Genomic DNA, 24,082 nt, shown 5'->3' on the forward strand with positions numbered 1-24,082 from the left:
CGACGAAGATGAGCAGGAATAGTCGGGGGAACAGCATGCATTCGACGGAGGAGCAGAGTAAGTTTGAATTAAATAGCCACATTGTAAAGACTCAAGGCATTTAAGCTCCTCAATGCAACAATCACAACAGCTTCAGCAGCATGAAGAAATGTATTTTTCGCGGATTCACTCAACCTCTTCAAGCAACTTATGAACTCTGATGAGTCTTTCCGCCACAAAATCAACTGATATCGCCTATCGGCTTCATTTACCATAACTTGGCGATACATTATTTTTTCGGCTGTCAGAGCGAATCTGTATAGGAATCAAGGAAGAGTTTAATATTACTCCTCCTGGATTGTAGGCATGTCGTTAAGGCATGTCTGTGTAAATGTATAACATGAATTCATTTTATTTGATTTTCTCTTTGAATATTGGCTTCGTATCTGGATACTGAAAATAGAAACAACAAAACAAAAAATACATGAAAAATGTAAAGAGTTGATTTAAACAGTTTTTAAATAAACGAAAACTGAATGCCATTAGTTTTTATTTAAATAAAAAATGCATACTATGAACTTTACAAAACAGAAAAATGTTACTAAAGTTACTAATCAAGTCGATACACTCCTGCGACTATTTCCTAAATCAAAAGTTGATTATTGAAAGCTTTTATATAACGATTTTCAATAGAGCTAGTAAACTTTATTTAAGATACAAGAAAGCCAATTTAATCGATTTTGGGTTTTTATAAAAAATAGCCTTTTTCAGAAACGCGTCAATTTATTAAAGTTGAAGACATGTTTAAGATACACTGAAAACAAGTACATTTTACTAAATGTGCGATATATATAATAAACACACCATATATTTTACAACGGTTATTAGTTTTGTTAAATATTTATAGGTTATAAATCTTTTTTATTTAATTTTATTTAAACCGTGTTGACAATACATTTGATAGTTCATTAAAAGCTGCTTGTCCAACAGCTTGGTTAACTTGCCCACGCATATGGTCAGGAACGTAACGATTCGCACCACTTTGTTGTGTGATTGCTCCTCCGATGACTCCTGTAATACGTCTTTTAAACAAATTGTACATATAACTTTTATTAGTATTTAATTTTTAAGTACGTGCTTCTAAAAATAATGAGAGCATATTTAAAATATGTCGAATATAAAAAAAACAAACAAAATAGGACGACTATAGTCGAGTTTCTTTTTTTTTTTTTTTTTCGCGGTCTTTCAGAATTTGGAAATGGCTTGTGCATCAATAAGAGCATCAGCTAGCATTCCTGTATTCATCATAAAGCTTAGAGGCCCAGACGACCGAGGGGTGCTCGAGAAACGATTTGTTAGTACATATTAAGCTATTTGAAATTTGTTAAGCTAAGAGGAGTTAGTAAGGAAATTTAAAATTCTATATTTTAAATTAGAGGGACAGGAAAGAGATGTAATAGAGTAGAGACCATTGTAGTTCGAACATAATACCCTAAAAGGGTCATGCAGTGCATATGTCGATCTACAACGGCTAAGGTACAGAGGACTAAAGTTTCGAGTCCTTCTATTAGGAATGTTAAAATTTTAGCGTGTTAGTAAATGCTGGCTATCTACATCCCCGTTAATAAGGTTATGCAGAAAAACTACACCGAGCATTGTCCTACGATTTGTTAAGCTACGTAAGTTTATAAGTAAAAGTCTGCTACTGTAGGATGGAAGCTGAAGATTTGCATCCCAGTATAGACCTCTAAGTACGAATATTAAAAAGTTCTTTTGTACGGATTCTATGCGGACCTTATGTACTCCATATTGGGGACTCCAGACACATGAACCGTACTCTAGTATAGGACGGACCAAGGAAATAAATAATGTTTTGGTTATATAGGGGTCATAAAATTCTTTTGACCACCTTTTGATAAAACCAAGGACTCCTTTAGCCTTATTAACCATTAAGGAAATATGGTCGGCAAATTTAAGTTTGATGTCTAATAGGATGCCGAGATCATTAACCTGGGTTAATTTTTCTAAGGCAATCCCATTAATAGAATAAGTAGCTTACAGAGGGCAAGAACGATAAAAAGACATTTGTTTGCATTTTGATCCATTAAGTATTAGATCATTAGCGAAACACCATTTTTGAAAGTTATTAAGGTCAGACTGAAGACTGCATTGGGCAGAGATGGATTTTTACTGAAGACAAAGCTTTACATCATCTGCATACATAAGAACTAGAGAGTTCTTTAAAGCAGGGGGCAAGTCGTTTATAAAAAGCGTAAATAATAACGGGCCAAGATGACTTCCTTCAGGGACGCCGGATGTAGCACGGACCAGACGGGACTGAATGTTTTTAAATAAGACTCTTTGTGTCCTTCCATCTAGGTAGCTGAAGATCCACGTTAAGAGGTCTTTAGGAAAACCCAGCATATTCAGTTTACTCAACAAGAGTGAGTGATTAACTGAATCAAATGCTTTGCTGAAGTCTGTGTAAATTACATCGGTTTGATATCCCTTACAAAAGCCATCTATGATGTCAACTGTGATGAAAGGATGTCAACTCCAATAAGTTTGTGGTGGTGGAGCGACGCTTAATAAAGCCATGCTGACAAGGAGTAATAATCGAAGAGCAAAGGTGTTGCAAATGAGGGGTAATTAATTTTTCAAATAACTTTGGAATTGCCGACAACTTAGAGATGCCTCTGTAGTTGGCAGCCTCGGACTTTTTCCCTTTTTTATGTAGGGGAATTATAAATGATTCCTTCCACTTAAGGGAAAAAATCGAGGTTTCCAAAGATAAGCTGAAAAGTCTTAGAAGAGGTTTGCACAGAGCCTTGGCGCAGTATTTTAGCACACACCCTGGTACTCCGTCGGGGCCTGGCGAATAAATGGGGTTTACCCTTAAAAGACCAGATAATAAGTTGTTCTCAGAAAAAAACGGACAGAAAATAAGATTTGCTGCTTGAATTTTATAATCGTAAGGCTGATCAGTCAATTTAGGCGGAGAATAAGTTGTGTGAAAAAATTCTGCTAATAGATCAGCAATGGCCTGATCCGAAGTCGCAGAGGGATTTTCAAACGTAAGCAGGGGTGAAAAAGATACGTGTTTACGCTTAGTGTTTACAAAATTATAAAACTGCTTTGGATCCTGAGTAAATTGAATCCGGCAGCGGTCAATATAATTCCTATAACATTCAGCGTTATGCACGGTAAAATTCGACCGAGCTAGTAGGTATCTTGAGAAATCAACACTACTGCAGGATTTTTTTATATTTAAGTAAAAGCTTATTTTTTTTATTTTTTAGGTTAGTGAGGCACCTTGTAAACCAAGGAGGATTTGTTGAAGCGGACGGATATTTCCATGGCACACAGAAGTCAAAAAATTTCTTTAAAGTACAGTACAATTTTTCTTAAGTGACGTTAAGATCAGTGCATGCCAGAATATCGGACCAATCGTATGTATCGATAAGGCTATTAAGTTTCTGAAAATCAGCTTTACGGTAACAGCGAATCTTATTTACCACGCTCGGAGACATCTGATCGATACCAGGAGTGGTTTCGATTGAGACCTCCAGCGTGGGGTGATATGGATCCTCTGGGGTTGAAAGGGGAAAAGCTCTGGAGAGAGCAGTACAGATACAGAACATAAGTCTAAGAGCCGACCTAGCGAATTTCTAACATGATTGATCTGACCTAGGGACATGTCAAACATGCCCGCGGTGAAGTCATGGTAAGTTATAAGTGACAAAGATGGTGAGTTATCGACGTTGGACCACTTTAATTCTGGGATATTAAAGTCGCCCACCGCTACGAGTTGGTCACGATCCGTCATAAGATTAGAGACGTATCGAATAGCGGACAAATGCTGCCAATATGTGGGCGGTTCAGACATAGGAGGTATATATGAACATGTAATGTATAAAGCTTTCACGGACATAGTGATTTTAACGCAAATAAATTCTATGTCACCAAACTCTTGGGATTTCACCTCTTCAGAAGCAAAAGTAGAGTCTACCGAAATGAGTCTACCGAGTCTACGAAATAGACTCCACCTCCTCTTCGCTGAGATCGAGATCTGAGATCGTGTACTTACTTGGAAAAACTTCGGAGCTAAAGATCTCCGGATTTAACCAAGTTTCTGTAAATGCTATTATATGGGATGCAAAGAAAGAACTACCAGAATATAGCTTGGGGAGTTTGCTACGTAGCCCCCTAGTATTCTGATAGGTAAGAGTTAGTAAGGAAACTAGTTTTTTGGGTTAGTGGCCAAAGAAGAGGTGGAGGGTTGGTCAGTGGTTCCGATATTGGGAAGTCTCACTCCCACTGGTTTATTAACTTTTTTTTGTCACGGAACTAGGTTAATGTTCTTGGACGAAAAGATTCTCTGGCCAAAAACTGGGAGAACAAATCGTCTTGAACATCAGCGCGGGCACACGAATCTTGAAAGAAGACGTGCGCCTTGTATAATTATAATTAAATTTTTGTATGTCCTCCACCTTTATATCGGCTTTAGTTTTGACTTTGACATAAGCCGAGATATCAATCTCCGAAGTATCAGGGGCAAGCCGAGAAACAAATATATGTTTCGATGGAGGAATCACCTGTAAGGGTTTTGGTGTCGCAGGTACGAGAACTGCAGCATCAGTCGGTGCCGGTGGTCCGGACTGTGGAATACCCTTTTGGGTGACTTTAATGGGGGTTTCGTTCCTTAGGACCTGTGGCATCACTTGAAGGGATGCCATGGCGGACATATCAGACAATTGCTCATTCTCCCTGAGAAATTCTGACGAATTGTTCTCAGTTCTAGCCCTTGGGGTGGCCAGAGATATAAGCGGCTGATCAGAAACAGCGGATTTCTTACGCTTAGGGGACTCATTTAGCAGCTGAAGGCCACTAAATTGAGTGTCAAGCGCACAGAGCTGGTCATTGATTTTACGAAAACCAGTGATCAGCTCTTTAAATCCATTTTTGGTCTGTCTCATGAACGACCTCATTTCGCCTTGCACAGCACGACAGTTTTCACAACAATAACGGGAAATGGCATCCGAAACTGATGCAGTGAAACCGGCACTAGGCTGGATGCTAGGCTGGGATGTGGAAATTGTCTTGTTACAAGACTTAATGGCACAGACAAGTTTTAATTCCATTTTATTTTTATTTTTTTTTTTATTTAATAAAACAAATTTAATATTTAAATAGTTAAAAAACACAATACCTTGAACCACTGTGCCAAATAGGAAGCCGAAGCGAGAGCTTTGAAATAGTGCAAAAGAGAAATGCAGAAATATAGATAAGCCGGGGAAGAAGCAGAGCTGAGCTATGCTTGGAATAGAATTTAGACAAATTATTAATTCGACTCAAAATATACCACAGCACTCGCGAAGCGATACTTCACAAGATTTAATTCACAAGTATGTAAACACCGGTTTACCAATATTTTTAATAAAACGCAGTGCGCACAAAAAAAACACGACCGTTCGCTTGAAAGAACGGCAGGACAGGGAAGTCTATAGTCCCGACTATATTATACCCGATACTTATCTTTTCTACCCATTTAATTTTATGTTTGGGTTTAACAGACGATGAGACTTTATGGTGATAAGTCAGCAGTTTTCTGTCGTTATATATCTGTTGTTTTGCGGGAACTTTAACAATCATAAAGTACATAAAGATGCACAAGCAAATATGGCTTAAACGGTGTGTTTGTTCATTGGGGGTTTTTGATGCCAGTAAAAAAAAAACCTGAATTTGTGTAGTTTAAAACATTATAAATGTTTATTCCTGCATTAAGATGAAGCCGGATGATCAGAGATAGACCAGCTTATGGTGCATGCAGGGACTCAAGTAAAGTACAGAGAGGGCGGCCCAACCTAGACATTGCGAAACTAAAACTCGGCGGAGCTAAATCCGAGAGAGAGTCGGCTTGCGATCAACTAAGCTATTTATACATACTTAAGCCTAATAAATAAATATTACACTAAACATTACATTAACATTATTTAAATACCAGCATTGAACGTCGCGCTGCTGCCTGACCCGACACGGTGCTTTAATGCAAAAGGATCCGGAAGCTCAGCAGTTCGTCAATAAAATACGCAGGTCGCAAAAGGATGCTTGCGACAATAATTATAGAGTATAATAGCAAAGAATATAAAGTACATATATGGGATATCTCAAAGAAACACAATTTTTCTATTACGGGTTCCAGCGCTGGAACTAGCTGGAACGAGAGGGTAAAAGAGGCGTAAAAGTTATATGACGCCTTACTCAACGGCTCTTACCCCAAACGGATAGACCCGAGATAAATCCGTAGTCAGCTATTCCTGTCAAGTACGGCTTCAAGGTATTCCTACTCAGATCAGTTCACAGAGTCGGCTGAATGAACCCTAATGTCCGCCAACGTAAGAACAAAGATCCCCTAAGCGATCCCTAATTTCCTACCCAGATCGCCAACAAGCTCGACGAAAAAAGTTGACCGTTTTGGGTCCTGGTGTTTCATTGATCTTTGATTACAGTTTTTTTAAGGCTTTAGCTGTGGTGAATGTTTTGAGAAAGTACTTAGTTACTACTACTTACTTACAATTAATTAAAATAAAATATCTAAAAAAAAAAGTCCCAAGCTTCTATGTTCAAAAATACCAAAGTTGGTATTTCTACCAAATACCATTTCCGATCGTTCAGTTATATGGCAGCTAATCCTAATGAAATTTGGAAGGTTGGATCAACTGACCAAAAATAGAATCTGTACTAAGTTTCTATCTTTAAAAAAACGAAACAACCATCGAACTACCGAACTGAGCGGACGTGCTTTGTCTGAGCTCCGGGAATACAGCTAATCAAAAAACTGGGGTAACCCAATATAAGCGAAAAGACGCTGAACTACAATTTATTAAAAGCAGGCGCTATGAATATCAATGTGGAACGCTATTGGTGTCTCACGGCATAAACTTGAATTGTCTCAATTCTTGACCGAAAACCATATTGACGTTATGCTAATAGTGGAAACCATCAATCAAATACAACTTTCATATAAGAGGCTACACAATCTACCGCACAGATCATCCAGATGACCCACGGCGGAACTGGAGTTCTAATTAGAGAACGCATTAAACACCATTTTCACAAAAGGTTTGAAACAAACTTCTTGCAGGCAACATCGATACAATTTCAGTCAAGCAACGAAATCCTTTCAATCGCTCTAGTGACTCTAGTGATCACGTCTAGTGACTCCCAAAGGAAGACAATTGTACAATGGAGTTATAAATGCTAAAAATAAACTAGACTACGTTTTCCCTGGAAGTCCCACATACTGGCCAACAGACTCACGAAAGCTCCCAGACCTTATTGATTTTGCAGTGACAAAAAACATACCTCGCAATCTAATAAGTGCCAAAGCAGTCTCGGACTTATCATCAGACCACTGGCCTGTGCTTCTAACGCTCCTTTATAGCCCAGAAATAACCGAACATGATGACGCATGATGACGCCAAAAACGAACTGGCTAAAATACAAAAAGTACGTGAGTGCCCACAAAGAACTCGCCCCGGAATTTATCATGGAATCGGACTTCGACTACATTACGAGCGCCCTGGAAGAAGTACTCGTTGCAGAAGCTAAAATCTCTACTCCTCATGGGAAAGAATAGACCGAAACGAATACTTCAAATCTAATCAGCAAATCGAACAGCTCGTGTGAGAAAAGAGGCGCACGCGTCGTGATTGGCAAAACAGCAGATCACCAGCTTTAAAACAACGTCTTAAGGAAGCAACCCGATCACTCGACCAGGCTCTTCACCAACAGGAAGAAAATGCACAGCTGAGGTACATCCAGAATCTCTCGCCAACAAGCACAAAGTACCCCCTGTGGAGGGCCCACCCAAATCTTAGCGCCCCAATTGAAACGACCACCCCGATAAGAAACTCTTCGGGATGCTGGGCTCGCAGCGACAAAGACCGTTTGTTTTCCAGCCAAACCCAGCCTCAAATCATTTCTCCTGCCAGTAATTCAGCCAGAGTCCGTCCTCCCCACAGCCAGCAATACCTTCATACTGGCCGAACGAAATCAAAAAAGTCAAAAGTCATAAAACCAAATACAATAATAATACAACTTTCATATAAGAGGCTACACAATCTACCGCACAGATCATCCAGATGGGAAAGCCCACGGCGGAACTGGAGTTCTAATCAGAGAACGAATTAAACACCATTTTCACAAAAGGTTTGCAACAAACTTCTTGCAGGCCACATCGATACAAATTCAGTCAAGCAACGGAATCCTTTCCATTGCTGCCGTTTACTGCCCTCCTCGCTTCTCAATCTCGGAAGGACAATTTATGGACTTCTACAATTCACTTGGGGATCGATTTATAGCCGCAGGAGACTACAACGCCAAACATACGCACTGGGGATCACGTCTAGTGACTCCCAAAGGAAGAAAATTGTACAATGCAATTATAAATGTGAAAAATAAACTGGACTACGTTTCCCCTGGAAGTCCCACATACTGGCCAACAGACTCACGAAAGCTCCCAGACCTTATTGATTTTGCAGTGACAAAAAACATACCTCGCAATCTAATAAGTGCCAAAGCAGTCTCGGACTTATCATCAGACCACTCGCCTGTGCTTCTAACGCTTTTTCAAAGCCCAGAAATAACCGAACACCCCTTCAGTCTGACGACGACAAAAACAAACTGGCTAAAATACAAAAAGTACGTGAGTGCCCACATAGAACTCGCCCCGGATTTTAACATGGAATCGGACATCGACTACACTACGAGCGCCCTGGAAGAAGTACTCGTTGCGGCAGCTAAAATCTCTACTCCTCATAGGAAAGAAGTAGACCGAAACAAACACTTCAAATCTAATCAGCAAATCGAACAGCTCGTGCGAGAAAAGAGGCGCACGCGTCGTGATTGGCAAAACAGCAGATCACCAGCTTCAAAACAACGCCTTAAGGAAGCAACCCGATCACTCGACCAGGCTCTTCACCAACAGGAAGAAAATGCACAGCTGAGGTACATCCAGAATCTCTCGCCAACAAGCACAAAGTACCCCCTGTGGAGGGCCCACCCAAATCTTAGCGCCCCAATTGAAACGACCACCCCGATAAGAAACTCTTCGGGATGCTGGGCTCGCAGCGACAAAGACCGTTTGTTTTCCAGCCAAACCCAGCCTCAAATCATTTCTCCTGCCAGTAATTCAGCCAGAGTCCGTCCTCCCCACAGCCAGCAATACCTTCATACTGGCCGAACGAAATCAAAAAAGTCAAAAGTCATAAAACCAAAAAAGGTTCCCGGTGGTGACCCATTGATGCTGATCGAACTTCCAAAATGCGCTATAGAGGTCGTCTGCAAACTATTTAATGGAATCATTAATCTTGGCTATTTCCCAAAAAATTGGAAGAAGTCCATCATAATGATACCAAAGCCTGGAGAAGACCACACAATTCCGTCATCATACAGACCAAAAAGCCTTCTATCTTGTTTGTCTAAATTGTTTGAAAAATGCTTGTTAACTCGCATAACACTACATCTGGAAGCTTGCAATATTATCCCGGCACACAAATTTGGGTTCCGAAGAAACCACGGAACCATCGAACAAGTGAACACATTAACATCCGAAATACGCCCAGCCTTCGAACAGAACGTATCTCAAGCTTTCGACCGAGTTTGGTTCATGCACAAAATTAAACCGTATTTGCCAACATACACCCACAAGCTACTGAAATCATAACTCCAACTCATGATACCGCTATCCTTAGTCGCTCCAGATGGCCAATGCAGGCAACAACCCAACTGGCTAATCATCCCATACTAGTGGAAAGGTGGTTATCCGACTGGCGCATTATAATAAACGAACAAAAGTGTAAACATATAACGTTTACTCTTAATAGACAAACATGCGCTCCGCTTTTACTAAACGGTATGCAGATCCCTCAAGCTAACGAAGTAACGTACCTTGGCGTCCACCTTGATAGACGTCTTACCTGGCATAAGCACATCGAATGCAAAAAGATGCACCTAAAACTGAAAGCTCTCAGCCTCCACTGGGTCATAAACTTACGATCGCCACTGTGCCTGGCGACACGTTTCTACTCTACAATTCAGTCCTAAAGCCAATCTAGACGTATGGCTCCCAGCTGTGGGGAAACGCGAGCAGCAGCAACATAGACATCATACAGCGTGCACAATCAAAAATCTTAAGAACGTTTTAATTACCTTAAAACCTTAATAAAAACATCCGCCGGGATCTGGGCATCCTCGCAGTGAAAGACGAAATCCAGAAGCAAAAAGAGTCATACAAAGAAAAACTGTCTTCGCATCCAAATTTTCTCGCTCGGGGATTGACTCGGGTTTCTAGCGTATCCCGCCTTAGACGCAACGACCTCCCAACCCAGCAATCGATTTTTAGGGCCGTCTAACTCCGTATCAGTCAATATGACTGTTAGTTAAGTTAAAACTATAAGATTTAAGACACCTCTTGTTAGGCTCGCAAAGAGAAGATTCATAAATAAAAGCAACGTTCAAAAAAAAAAAAAAAACACGAAAGTTGGGTCATTTTCAAACATTCAGTTATATGGCAGCTATAAGATATAGTCGACCGATCTTTATGAAATTTGGCATGTCGTAATGTTTTGTCAAAAATAGCTCTCGTGTTTGAACTCTCTATTTCTAAAAACACGAAAGTTATACCATTTCCGATCAATCAGTTATATGGCAGCTATAGGATATAGTGGGACGATCCGGGCCGTTTCGACTTGTATACTTTGTGCAAAGAAAAGAAGGATGTGTGCAAAGTTTCAAGACGATAGCTTTAAAACTGGGAGACTTGTTCGCGTAGAAACGGACAGACAGACGAACATGCTCATATCAATTAAAGAGGTGATCCTGATCAAGAATATATATACTTTATAGGGTCGGAGATGTCTCCTTCACCTGCACACTTTTAGACAAAATTATAATACCCTCTGCAAGGGTATAAAAAGATAAAACAAGTTGACGTTCTCGCCTAACAGCCTTTTTAGTTTATAATTGAACAAACCAAAATGATTGAATTTAGGCAATAAAAATAGTTCTTGGAGCGTCATTCATTCTAAATGAAATCATTTAGAATCATCTAACAGAAACTGAATCAACAAAACCCGACGTCATCATCTTAAAGGATCACAAATTAAACATAAGACCCACGCCAGGCTAAACGTTAAAAATCTTTAGTTAAAAACAAAAATATGAATGATCATCGATAAGCAATTATAAAGTAACACAGCCATCCAAAGGTTAATTAAAATCTTTACCAAGGACTCAACAGAACAACGCCTTAAGGAGGTCTATTTCGATGAACGACTGCAAAAGCTCACACACGTATGGGCCCAATTAAAAAAAAGCAATTCAAAGCTCCGCGCACTAAAACTGTTAAATTATCATTTTACAAAAGAAAAGGCTCTCGCGGATCTTGTGCAAAAATACGAAGCCATAAACTGGGCGATACCAGGTAAGCGCCCCCAAATAATGGCATTATACATCTGTATAATTGTATAATTATAAGGTACACATGGGTAAAATGGCACTGGCGACCGAGCAAGGCGGTACACACAATGTACCCCATCGAAGCTTTAATGGATCAACCAGGGGACAAAGAACGCCTTCGCGATGAGTTGCAACGATTGCTTAAAGGGGGAAGCCGTATGGCCCTTAGGGGCAGGACCAGGGACGAACGTGACAAATTCGCAAAACCGAAAAGCGTCGAAGCACCGCAACCGCAAACTACACCCACTCGAGAGACTTATAGCAAGGTTGTGAAAACGCGAGCGTACGGGGAAGCCCTTCTCAGGGGCAAATCAGACAACTGCGGGAGAGGTGCCTGAAAAGAAAAACCGTCCCGATCGAAGGGGGATGGAAATTCCCGATGGAAATGGGGGAAACTCCGACAAGACGAAATCTTAACGAAGTTACCAACGAATTCGCGAAACGGAAAAGCGTCGAAGAGGAAACTCTACCTACCCCCACTCGGGAGACTTATAGCATGTTTGTAAAAACGCGAGCGCTCGGGGAACTCTCTCTCGAAGGAAAGTCAGATAACTGCGGGAAAAGTGGCTACAAAGAAAAACCGTCCCGATCGACACTAAAAATGTGGGAAACTCTTATGGCGAGCTTCTTAAGCTGGTAACTTCCCGACAACACGAAAGCTAAGCAAACTTACCAAAAGATTGAAGAAGATCGGAAGGAAAGAGTGAAGGAGGTCTTGGATCCCCTTAAATTGCGGCACACCCTGACCCATGTGCTTGGGGAGACAGCGAGCGTAAATATATGAAATATATGTGAATTTGTTAAACATTTTTTTTTTTAGGAATCTGGGAACCACATGGACGCAAGAGGCCAAGTTCTTTCTGTCCAAAAAGCGCAGTCGCCAAGACGGAACAGCCACATGTTGCCGGTCGCAATATATGCCCTTAGGCATTATAATATATGCCCTTGGGCATTATAGAGACAAGCAGGCGGCTATTAAGATAGTTCAGATTACCCTTAACTTGTGGGAAATAGCCTACTCCAACATTATGTAAGAGAAAAAAGTCTTAATGAAGCCCTTATTAGCGAGCCGTTTAAGAAAGTTAAGAGAGAAAACTACATCCTTTACTCCACGCAAACTGCGGCAATCTGCGTCACCGGCAGCCAAGCATCTATCGGCAAAGATTTTGTTCAAGCCAAGGTGAATGACCTTTTGTTTTTCAGTGGCATCGACCGGAGCGTTTCATATTCCAGCAGATTGGACACGCTCTATGGTATATGAAGAAGTCGATGAGGCTAGGTACAAGGCCGATGTGCTACTTGGCGGGGACTTCATCGGCTAGGCGGAGAAATGGGGTTCAACCCGCACCAATGTTAGAGGTTGAAAGACTTTTGCGACACTAGAAGTGACCCTCCTGAACAATGGAGCCCGAACACGTTCAGTAGGGCAGGATGTAGATCGGTAATTAATCTCACCTTTTGCAGCAATCCGGATCGTTAAGAAGACGTCGTGGACGTCGCCAACCACTTTTTTTGGCCAAAATCCCTTTTTTTAAATTTTAGATATTAATGCAGTGGTGGGCAAACTCTCATTTTACATAGCACGCGAGTATAGGGTAGGAAATTCTGCCGCAGCGCTGCCGGCACACGTATAGTGTGAGCACGCTCACATTTTTCAAAAGCTCTCTTTCTCAGCCCAAGCTTAAAAATCAAAATGTTTCCACTGAGAAAAATTGGTTCAGAAATTGGGCTGGAAAAAGTTTTTTACTGTTGTTTTATTGCATGCCAGTGTAATAGAGATAAATTATTTCAAAGTATCAACGAAAATTTGTTTAAATTCGTAGATAAAGAAAAATTATCTTTTGTGTGCACTGACGGAACACAAGTCATGGAAGAAAACAAGAAAGGACTTGTGGGTATGTGTTTGTCCCACGTTGCACTGCATCATACACCAACAAACCCTTTTTTCAAAACACTTAAATTTGGTAAAATTTATGGACATTTCAATTAAAAATTATAATAAAACAAGAAAGGAAAGCTAACTTCGGGCGGAGCCGAAGTTTATATACCCTTGCAGTTAAAACCGGATATATATCGCAAACATCGGATATAGTTGGCCGATCCTTATGAAAATATGATAATATAACCCAATTTAATATAATACAAAAACCAAACCTAAAACTATCCCAAACTTCTATCTTCAAAAACACGAAAGTTGGGTCATTTCCGATCGTTCAGTTATATGACAGCTATAGGATATAGTCGGCCGATCCTTATGAAATTTGGCATGTTTATAATTTTTTAGTTTATAATTGAACAAACCAAAATGATTGAATTTAGGCAATAAAAATAGTTCTTGGAGCGTCATTCATTCTAAATGAAATCATTTAGAATCATCTAACAGAAACTGAATCAACAAAACCCGACGTCATCATCTTAAAGGATCACAAATTAAACATAAGACCCACGCCAGGCTAAACGTTAAAAATCTTTAGTTAAAAACAAAAATATGAATGATCATCGATAAGCAATTATAAAGTAACACAGCCATCCAAAGGTTAATTAAAATCTTTACCAAGGACTCAACAGAACAACGCCTTAAGGAGGTCTATTTCGATGAACGACTGCAAAAGCTCACACACTTATGGGCCCAAATTAAAAAAAAGCAATTCAAAGCTCCGCGCACTAAAACTGTTAAATTATCATTTTACAAAAGAAAAGGCTCTCGCGGATCTTGTGCAAAAATACGAAGCCATAAACTGGGCGATACCAGGTAAGCGCCCCCAAATACTGGCATTTGCTGTAAAATATTTTAAAACAATTAAAGCTACATCTGTATAATTGTATAATTATAAGGTACACATGGGTAAAATGGCACTGGCGACCGAGCAAGGCGGTACACAAAAACGTTGGGCGGAGCCGAAGTTTATATACCCTTGCAGTTAAAACCGGATATATATCGCAAACATCGGATATAGTTGGCCGATCCTTATGAAAATATGATAATATAACCCAATTTAATATAATACAAAAACCAAACCTAAAACTATCCCAAACTTCTATCTTCAAAAACACGAAAGTTGGGTCATTTCCGATCGTTCAGTTATATGACAGCTATAAGATTTAGTCGGCCGATCCTTATGAAATTTGGCATGTCGTAATTTTTTGCCAAAAAAATGTCAATTTTGAACTCTCTTACTTTAAAAACGTCAAAGTTATACCATTTCCGATCAATCAGTTATATGGCAGCTATAGGATATAGTCGGCCGATCCGGGCCGTTCCGACTTATATACTGCGTGCAAAAGAAAGAAGGGTTCGTGCAAAGTTTCAAGACGATAGCTTTAAAACTGAGAGACTAGTTCGCGTAGATACGGACAGACAGACAGACAGACAGACGGACAGACGGACATGCTCATATCAACTCAGGAGGTGATCCTGATCAAGAATATATATACTTTATAGGGTCGGAGATGTCTCCTTCACTGCGTTGCACACTTTTGGACAAAATTATAATACCCTCTGCAAGGGTATAAAAATGCATGGTGCAAAAGCAGTTACATAAGAAAGTTTTACCCGACTAAGACGATGCGGAGTTAAAGCTCTCGCTAACCGACGGAGTGGCCCGACCTAGACATTGCAAAGCTTAAATTATAGTACACAAGTCCGAATTTTTTCTTTCATACTTCATGCTAAAACTATTTAAATTAATAGTATTAGCAAAGATAATAAAGTACATAGATGGGACATCAGGGCCCAAAACGGTCAACTTTTTCCGTCGAGCTTGTTGGTGAGGGGGGAACGCACAAGCATACGATTCTATTTTTAGAACTTTTTACATGTATCCGTCAACAAAAATGTGAGCCTTTGTATGTATGTGTGACTGCTAGCACGACGGCGTAAAAATGTTTTGGCTTCCAAATTCCCGCTCGTCCCACTGAACCCGGAACCAAGCGCTATGGCAGGCTGATTCTGGTTTAAGCCATCCAAATGATGTACTTCTTTTGGCATACATTGAAAAAACACAAATAAAATGTGTCAGGAACCCCAAGGTTTATTTCTATATTTGCAAGTAATAAAACCTATCACCACTCCCTGGAATATGCATGTGGTTTCCAGCAAAGCTAAGGCGATGATTTTGCATCTGGTGATAAGCGGTTTCTTTTTCGTTATTGATTTTCAATATCGTTAGTTACAAAAATCACGTCTTATTGGTTTCGTTATTAAATTTTGACATCAGCTCCGTAAGCGGACCACCATGATGAAAATGAATAACAAAATACTCTTCGTATATATGCATGTGGTTTCAGAGCTAAGGCGATTTTTTTTGCATCTGGTGATAAGCGGTCTCTTTTTCGTTATTGATTTTGAATATCGTTAGTTACAAGGAACTTCTTTTTATACCCTTGCAGAGGGTATTATAATTTTGTCCAAAAGTGTGCAACGCAGTGAAGGAGACATCTCCGACCCTTTAAATTATATATATTCTTGATCAGGATCACTTCCTGAGTAAATATGAGCATGTTCGTCTGTCCGTCTGGCTATCCGTCTGTTTCTACGCAAACTAGTCTCTCAGTTTTAAAGCTTTCGACTTGAAACTTTGCACACACTCTTCTTTTCTTTGCACGCAGTATATAAGTCGGAACGGCCGGGATCGGCCGACTATATCCTATAGCTGCCATTTAACTGATTGATCGGAAATGGTATAAATTTGGTGTTTTTAAAGTTGGAAGGTTCAAATTTTACAAGAGAGCTATTTTTGACAATAATACGACATGCTAAATTTCATAAGGATCGGCTGACTATATCTTATAGCTGCCATATAACTGAACGATCGGAAATGGTTTTTGGTAGAAATATCAAATTTGGTAGTTCTTAAGATAGAAGCTTAGTATTTTTTTGTGAGATATTTTATTGTAATCAATTGGTTATATTATCATATTCTCATAAGGAGCGGCCAACTATATCCGATGTTTGCGATATATATCCGGTTGTAACTGCAAGGGTATATAAACTTCGGTTCCGGCCGAAGTTAGCTATCCTTTCTTGTTTAAATTTAAATCCATTTTTTGCAACTGATTTTTTTTAAACTGAGCTTACGAGAGTAGGCTGATAGAAAGTCCGCCTTACAAAGAATAAAATTTTTTAAAAATTTGAAAATGTATTCGATTAGTGTTTCCTATAAGCTTATTACTGTGAAAGTTTCATGCGGTTTTATTAACACTGGTAATTTTGGCGGAACTTTTTGCGCATTCACTTTTGCATTGTCGTCAACATGAATAAAATCGAATACCGTTCTGTCATAAGATTTCTGTTTAAAAAAAAAAATCCAACGACGATATTAAAAATAAGTTGGACAAAGTTTATAAGGTTCAGCTTCATCGTTTTGAACAATAAAATATTGGACTGCTGAATCTAAACGCGGGCGGACACGCATTTTTGACGATGATCGTTCGGGTCGTCCCAGAGATGTGACAACACCAGAAATTGTGGATAAAGTCCATAGAATGATATTGGATTGATCGCCCAATCAAGCTGCGAGAGATTGCAAATGCTCTAGACATTTCTCGGGAACGCATTGGAAACAATTTGCGAGCGATTGCTCACAATGGAAAATAAACGCAACCGCTTGCATATTGCGAAGGAGTGTTTGGCATTGCTTAACGCAAACAAAAACGAATTTTTTCGTCGTTTTGTGACTGTTGACGAAACTTGGACTCATCACCATACACCAGAGAGTAAGGAACAGTTAAAGCAATGGATTTCAACTCGAGAAACGGCACCGAAAAGGGGAAAGATAGGTTTGTCGGCCAACAAGGTGATGGCAACGTTTTTCTGGGAGGCCCGAGGTGTAATTCATGTGGAATATCTAGAAAAAGGCAGATAAATTACGGGAGAATACTATTACGGGAGAATACTTTTCCAATCTCTTGGGACGATTTGATTCGGAGCTGAAGAAAAAAAGGCCGCACATGGCGAAGAAAAAAGTTTTGTTTCACCAGGACAATGCTCCCTCTCATAAGAGCGTTGTCGCCATGTCTATCTGTTAGTGTTTACTGGGGCCTTGCATGAAAACACTTTTTCATATACTTTCAAGTTACTCTAAACTTGTTTTCGGTAGGTACTGTTAAATTAACTTCAATCAAACATAATCAAAATATAAATATGACATGTTATTTTACAGCCCAAACTTAAAAAACAGAATAGTTCCACTAAGAAAAATTTTCTCAGAAATTGGGTTGAAACTCGTTTTCTCCATAGGAAAATATAGATAGGGAACGTTGTTTTTCGGTTGTTAAAGAACTGTTGCTAAAAAAAAACGTTCTTTAAAATAAAATACACTATTTTAGTATCCCTTCAAACTTTTGAATTAATAAAAAATTAAATTAAAAGTTTCAAAACTTTTTTTCGCTCAGTAAATGCTCTGCTCTCATTGTTTTTTCTTCTACGCGTACACTTAAATTTTAAACATGTGTGCGTTTTGCCCCCCACTGCACTAATGAATGAATCTTCTATTTTTGATTGATCTATTTGATTTGCTTTACAAAAAAAAAAAAAAAATTATAAAAAAATAATTGATTATATAATGTATATGTATATATGTATTGTGTTTTATTTCTTCAAGGAAATTTTTTTCAACAACTCGGCACGGCGGATATTTCATTACGAATATTGGAGGACCACTTCCACAGCCGAATCTCTTAACAGCTTCTTAACGTTGAATTCCTAAAATTACCGCCAGCAATAAGATCTTCGCATCCCACTGGAAATTCATCAATCTCGTCAACAGCCAGCTGGTGAAACGCTCGCGTGGCCGCTATGAAATACATTTTGTTAGCTTTCAGTTTCAGTTTGTATCAAAGTCTCAACCAATAAAGAGCCTTTTAAATCAAATCTCCAGCACAGCCGTTAAATAGTAAATTCATTTTATTGAATTGGTCACCGTGCCTCAAGGGCCGTGATAACGGAGCAAGTGCTCCCATCATAGAAGGAACTTTCCTCGGCAACCGCCAGGGACCCAAATATCACTCACTACTTACAAGGAGAAGGGCCGTCAGCCAACGGGTACAACAGGGGCACCTACGCGCACGCAATTGCGTGCCGTAACTGTGTACACCGCTGGTAGTGCGACTATACTCTCCACGTGAGGGCGGCTGGGAACAGGTCCCGGTAAGGTCATGTCTCTGCCGAGGATGCTGGCGAATGGTCGTCGGGCGGCGACAAGAACACTCCCTTCCTTAAATCACCCCAATACAAGGTGGAATAGCATATGCCGAAGGATGCGTGTCCGAGGGGGGGCTCGGACGCTAATATGCAAACTCTGGGGGACCGGCCGACCTCCCAGTTTTAACCAGGCTTATCGTGACAAGCGGGCTATGTCATGATGGACGAACCCCTTCCCGCCTACTCGTGGGACCAAAACATGAATTCTAACTTACCGAACAAAAACCTAAGTGGAGGACGGAACTCCCGAAAAAAGTCCGGAAATGGGGTCAGTGACCCGTCAAACTTTAAGGCACTCAAAAGCCAAGGAGTTGCTGAGATGGAGAAGCCCCCACAGAGGGGCAACATCTGGAGGCGGGACGCGCCGGTGCGGAGGAGGTTGCCAAGGCTTCTTCTTCCAAAGTAGGGCTAGCGATGGGACCACCGAACGGCGTGGAGAGGAAGACCCCAGGGACAACCTCCAAACCAACCGGCGGGGCCCCTAAAGCGAACCCTGGTCCGAGAGCGTCTCACTCGACGCAGCGTAAAGGCTCTTATAAAGACAGGAGAAGAGCAGCCTTCATTCTGATGAGAGCGACCCATCAGCCGAAGCCAACCCAGACAAGGCCGAGATCATTAAGTGGGCAAGGGAGATCCTGCCCGACTTTAATCCGGAAAAGGCGGGAGTGAGGCTGGATCCGAACAAGCGTACTGGGTTAGACCCTGCCAAGGACATCGTGCAAAGCGCGAAACGACAGAGGTCCACGAAGGGAGAAGACCCCCAGGCTAAGAAGAGGAAGGCCCAGCCGCAGCCGTCCAACCGCTCGTTCGCCGAAGTGACGAAGGGAAGAACCCTAATTGGAGTCCTGGACAAGGGCTCCAAGGATTGGCTCATCCCCAAGGACCTTTGGCGGCGAGTGGTAAACGAGTTGCATGGGCGCTTCGTGGAGGATATGCTGCGATGCGGAGGACCCCACCAGAATGCGAAGATGCAGGATGGTACCAGGGTAGCGTCAAGGTAATTGCCTGCCAAGACGCGCGACAGGTAGAGACCTACAATCGTATGTAATGTATGTTCGGCGTATATGGGCCACGAGGCCAGGAGGCCCTCCCCCCGCACCCGCTACTCAAACAGCTGGTGGAAGACAACAAGAAGCACAAGATCAACCTGATCATAGGTTGCGATGCTAACGCCCATCACACGAACGAAAGGGGTGAGTCAATCCTCGATTTTATCCTTGTTTGTTACAAACAATCAAGTTAAACAAACCACCATGGTGGTCGCAAACACTTGCGCCCTTTAAGACCAAGGCCCGCAAGGCCTTTAATTTTGCCAACAAGACAAACTCGGAGACAAACCTGGAAGACGTATAAAGCGAACCTTAGGCAATATAACAAATAACTTCGTAAGGCAAAAAGGAATGCCTGGACCAAGTTCTGCACGAACACTCAGCAAACATCAGAGGCCTCCCGACTCCGGAAGGTCCACGCAACTACTGCACCAAATGTAGGATATATTAAAACCTCAGAAGGTCGTCCAATGGACATCGTCCAGCAAAGAAACCCTAGAAGCTCTCACAGAGGCACATTTCCCGGGATGCTCTCTAGAAGTAACAACCCTGGAAACGCAGAGACAGGGGGATAGCCCCTCCCTCCCTGGGCTATAAATAGCTTCAATCCTTTCAAATCCCCAGGCCCAGTTGGCATTGTCCCGGCTCAACTAATTAAAGCCGGACCCAATCTGAGGTCTTGGGTCAAGAAAGCTTTCTCAGAAATTTTCAGAATGGACATCGTACCCGCAATGTGGTTGAGGACGAAAGTCGTATTTATACCCAAGGCGGGAAAACCATCGCACTGCACCCCTAAGGACTTCAGACCAATAAGCCTGTCGACCTTCCTTCTCAAGACAATGGAGAGATTAATCAGCATCCATATTAATTTTACTTTCAACCCAGATGATATCTCGGGAACACAGCATGCGTATAGGAAGGGACGATCCACAGAGACGGCAGAAACGGAGAAACACTCTCCCTTAGCGGTAGCGCCAAGTACCTAGGAATTACGCTAGACAGGAAACTGGACTGGAAGTCAAACACTATGGATAGAGCAAGTAAGGCAACAATCGCGCTCTATAGATGCCAAAAATGCAATGGCCTTAAATGGGGAATGTCCCCAAAAATAGTAAGATGGCTTTACACAGCGGTCATAAGACCCATCCTTTTCTACGGGGTGGTGGTCTGGTGGCCTACTCTCACAAACTCCACAATTAGAGAGAAACTTAGAAAAACGCAAAGGATGGCGGAGGTCTATATCACAGCCATCCTACGTACTACACTGACGGATGCTCTAGGCTTCATACTCGACCTATTACCTGTAGAGATAATGGGGGCCAAAATAGCTACAGTATCGGCAATTAGACTACGCGAGACGGGCATATGGAAATGAACTGACTATGGACATACCAAGTTGGATCTACACCACTGCACGCCAACGGGGACTACAGACTACTGCGTACCTGTTGATCATCCCACCTTAAAATACAAGGTTTCCATTCTAACAAGGGAGGAATTGGCCACACAAACCAGCCGGGACCAGCCGGTTCCTTCCATATTTACACAGACGGTTCAAAATTGAATGACCAGGTGGGAGGCGGTTTCCATTGCGAACGGCTGTGTCTAAATGAGTCCTTCAGACTCCCCGACCACTGTAGTGTGTTCCAAGCAGAAGTAATAGCTATCGGGGAAGCATTTAGATCCCCAGCACTTACTGGCAATCAAGAAACAAACTGTATCTTCTCAGAAAGTCAAGCGGCACTCAAAGCCCTTGACGGATTCCCATCCAACTCCAGGACAGTAAATGACTGTCGCAGATCTCTTAACGAGATGGCAGAGCAGTATGACATCCACCTCATATGGGTGCCCGAACATAGGGACCACGAGGGTAATTGCGCCGCCAACGAACTAGCAAGAGCAGGTACTACCAATCCTCTCCTCCTGGAGAAGGAACCAGTAGGCATCCCCTTAGCTACGTGTAGGCTAAAATGCAGGGATTACTTTTACCGCGCATCACTGAGGAAATTGAGAAATATCCAAAACTGCAGGAACTCACGCATTATATGGCCCATCCGCTCTATGAAGAGGTCAATGATGCTTATCGCCCTTATTAGGCAGGACTGTAGTCTGACAGTCAAGGCCATTACGGGACACTGGTTAATAGGAGCACTGGCCCCGCATCGCCGCCTCAACCTAACGTAACCTACAAAAAGAAGCAACCCCCTCGGCAACTGCCAAGGACGACTACCCCATCATCTCTCTAGTATCTGCGACACCACTGACTGCAGCGAGGGATTACCGATTATAATACAATATACCACCCCATGGTTTAATTTACTTATATAACCGTGTTCAAATTGATGATTGGCAACTCATTTAAGCCCAGGAGGCTGACTAGTCGGGATCGGAGACAAGTTTTTTCTTGAGGTGACTACGAGTACCCAGAGCCAGAATCGAGCAGCGCTAACCAAGCAATTAACTTCCAGAGCGGTTTCGGATTCGGAGGACATTGGCGGTGGCTAGCAGCACCATTTTACCAAAGCAATTCCAAGCTACGAGAGAATTGTCGGGTGCGGACGCTGATGATGAGACGACGCTACTGGAAAACTTCGGGAGCAGAGGGTTGATGGTGGCGCTTTCAAAATGAAGCAGGTTTTGGTGCAGCTTGACGAATTACAATGCCGGGATAGGTCAAGGTACTTAGAGCAAAGTATCGGCGACAAACTTAGAAATGTGCGGTGGGAGTTGATTATGTGAGAACGCCCATAATAGACCATTTACACGGCAGTAGATGAATTATTGATCACAAATGTAGAGCTAACTAATAGGGGCGTGTGATGTGGTCGCAAAATCCGGAAGTGCTCTTCTAGTCCAATGTCCACCTAATAAAGGCTGCAATGGAATTCCACGATGTGATGCAATCCTCAGAGTCAATTTGCATTACCTTCCACTTGCTCTGGGTGGCAACATCAACCTTCTACAACAGTACTTGTAAAATGCTACACCTGGCAACCTGTTTAGTTGTAACTATGCCAACAAGGGCCCGAACTGAATTTGTCCGAGAGATCGCAAAGCGATCAGCTGTAGCACTCAGCTGTAATATCTTAAATACACGAGCTTGAAAAATCAGCTGCCGCTTCCTAAACCTTTGGCAGCTTTAAGATGGCGTCATAGTTTTTGCCGTCAACTCCAACGCACGCACATACTCTAAGGCCGTCTCACAAAGACCGAACTTCAGTCACGGGAATCAGGTGCAGAAGCTTTTCCATCCGACTTATAAATAACACCAGATGAAGATCCGGAAGTAACACCAGATGAAGTTACAAGAGCACTGATGGAGAAAGGTTTTAATGTAAAAAATGTTAGTAACATTTTGAATAGAGAAAGAAAGCCTCAACCTCTTTTCAAGGTAGAACTTGAACCCGAAACCAAATCCAAGCCTCTGAAAAAAAATGAAGTGCATCCAATTTATACTCTCCAGTTCCTACTACACCGCAGAATTACGGTAGAGGAGCCGCACAAAAGAAATGGACCGGTGCAGTGTAATAATTGTCAGGAATATGGCCACACAAGGTCTTATTGCACGCTTCGTCCAGTATGCGTTGCTTGTGGAGACCTTCATGAATCTCACAAATGCCCAAAAAATAAAGAGGATCCCAGCAGCAAAAAGTGCGGAAACTGTGGAGGCAACCATACGGCTAACTACAGGGGTTGTCCAGTCTACAAGGAACTGAAAAGCCGCACACACCAAAGAGTGACCACTGCTCACTCACATACACCACCTATGAAATCTACACGTAATGTCATCCCCCCTTCAGCTGTTAAATCTTTAGCCAATAATGAGGTCACCGACAAATCCGCAAGCTATGCAACTGCTCTAAAATTGGGTCTTAAAAGTACCGCTCCCACCAATCCAAGATCATCAGTTCCCCCTCATCAACCAGAAGAACCGTCTACGAACAAACTTGAAACAATGATATGTAATCTTCAACAAAGTATGATGGAATTCATGTCATTCATGCAGACAACTATGCAAGATCTTATGCGAAACCAGAACGTTTTGATTGAGCTGCTTGTTGCTCAAAAACAGACTAAATAATCAATGGCTCCACTCCGTATAGCACTGTGGAACGCAAACGGCGTCTCACAGCGCAAACTCGAGTTAACTCAGTTCCTTATTAATTACCATATCGATGTAATGCTACTCGCAGAAACTCATCTTACAAATAAATATAATTTTCAAATTCGAGGCTATCTATTCTACAACACGAATCACCCAGACGGGAAAGCTCATGGAGGCACTGGGATTCTGATTAGAAATCGCATCAAGCACTGCTTCCACAACAGCTTC

General features: G+C 41.6%; 1 protein-coding gene across 4 annotated transcripts in view; it reads right to left on the reverse strand.

Annotated features, from left to right (window-relative positions):
* Nucleotides 1-484: 484 nt before the first annotated feature.
* The window catches only part of shi (dynamin-1 shibire), a 188,205-nt gene continuing 164,607 nt past the window's right edge, over nucleotides 485-24,082 (reverse strand). For all 4 annotated transcript variants that reach the window (XM_070283145.1, XM_070283146.1, XM_043211338.2 and 1 more), the window contains one exon: nucleotides 485-1,061. In XM_070283145.1, the coding sequence (XP_070139246.1) occupies nucleotides 911-1,061 (151 nt within the window). In that variant the 3' untranslated portion in view covers nucleotides 485-910. The remainder of the gene's footprint in view (nucleotides 1,062-24,082) is intronic.

Source organism: Drosophila bipectinata, chromosome XR, assembly GCF_030179905.1.
Source record: "Drosophila bipectinata strain 14024-0381.07 chromosome XR, DbipHiC1v2, whole genome shotgun sequence".
NCBI lineage: Eukaryota > Metazoa > Arthropoda > Insecta > Diptera > Drosophilidae > Drosophila > Drosophila bipectinata.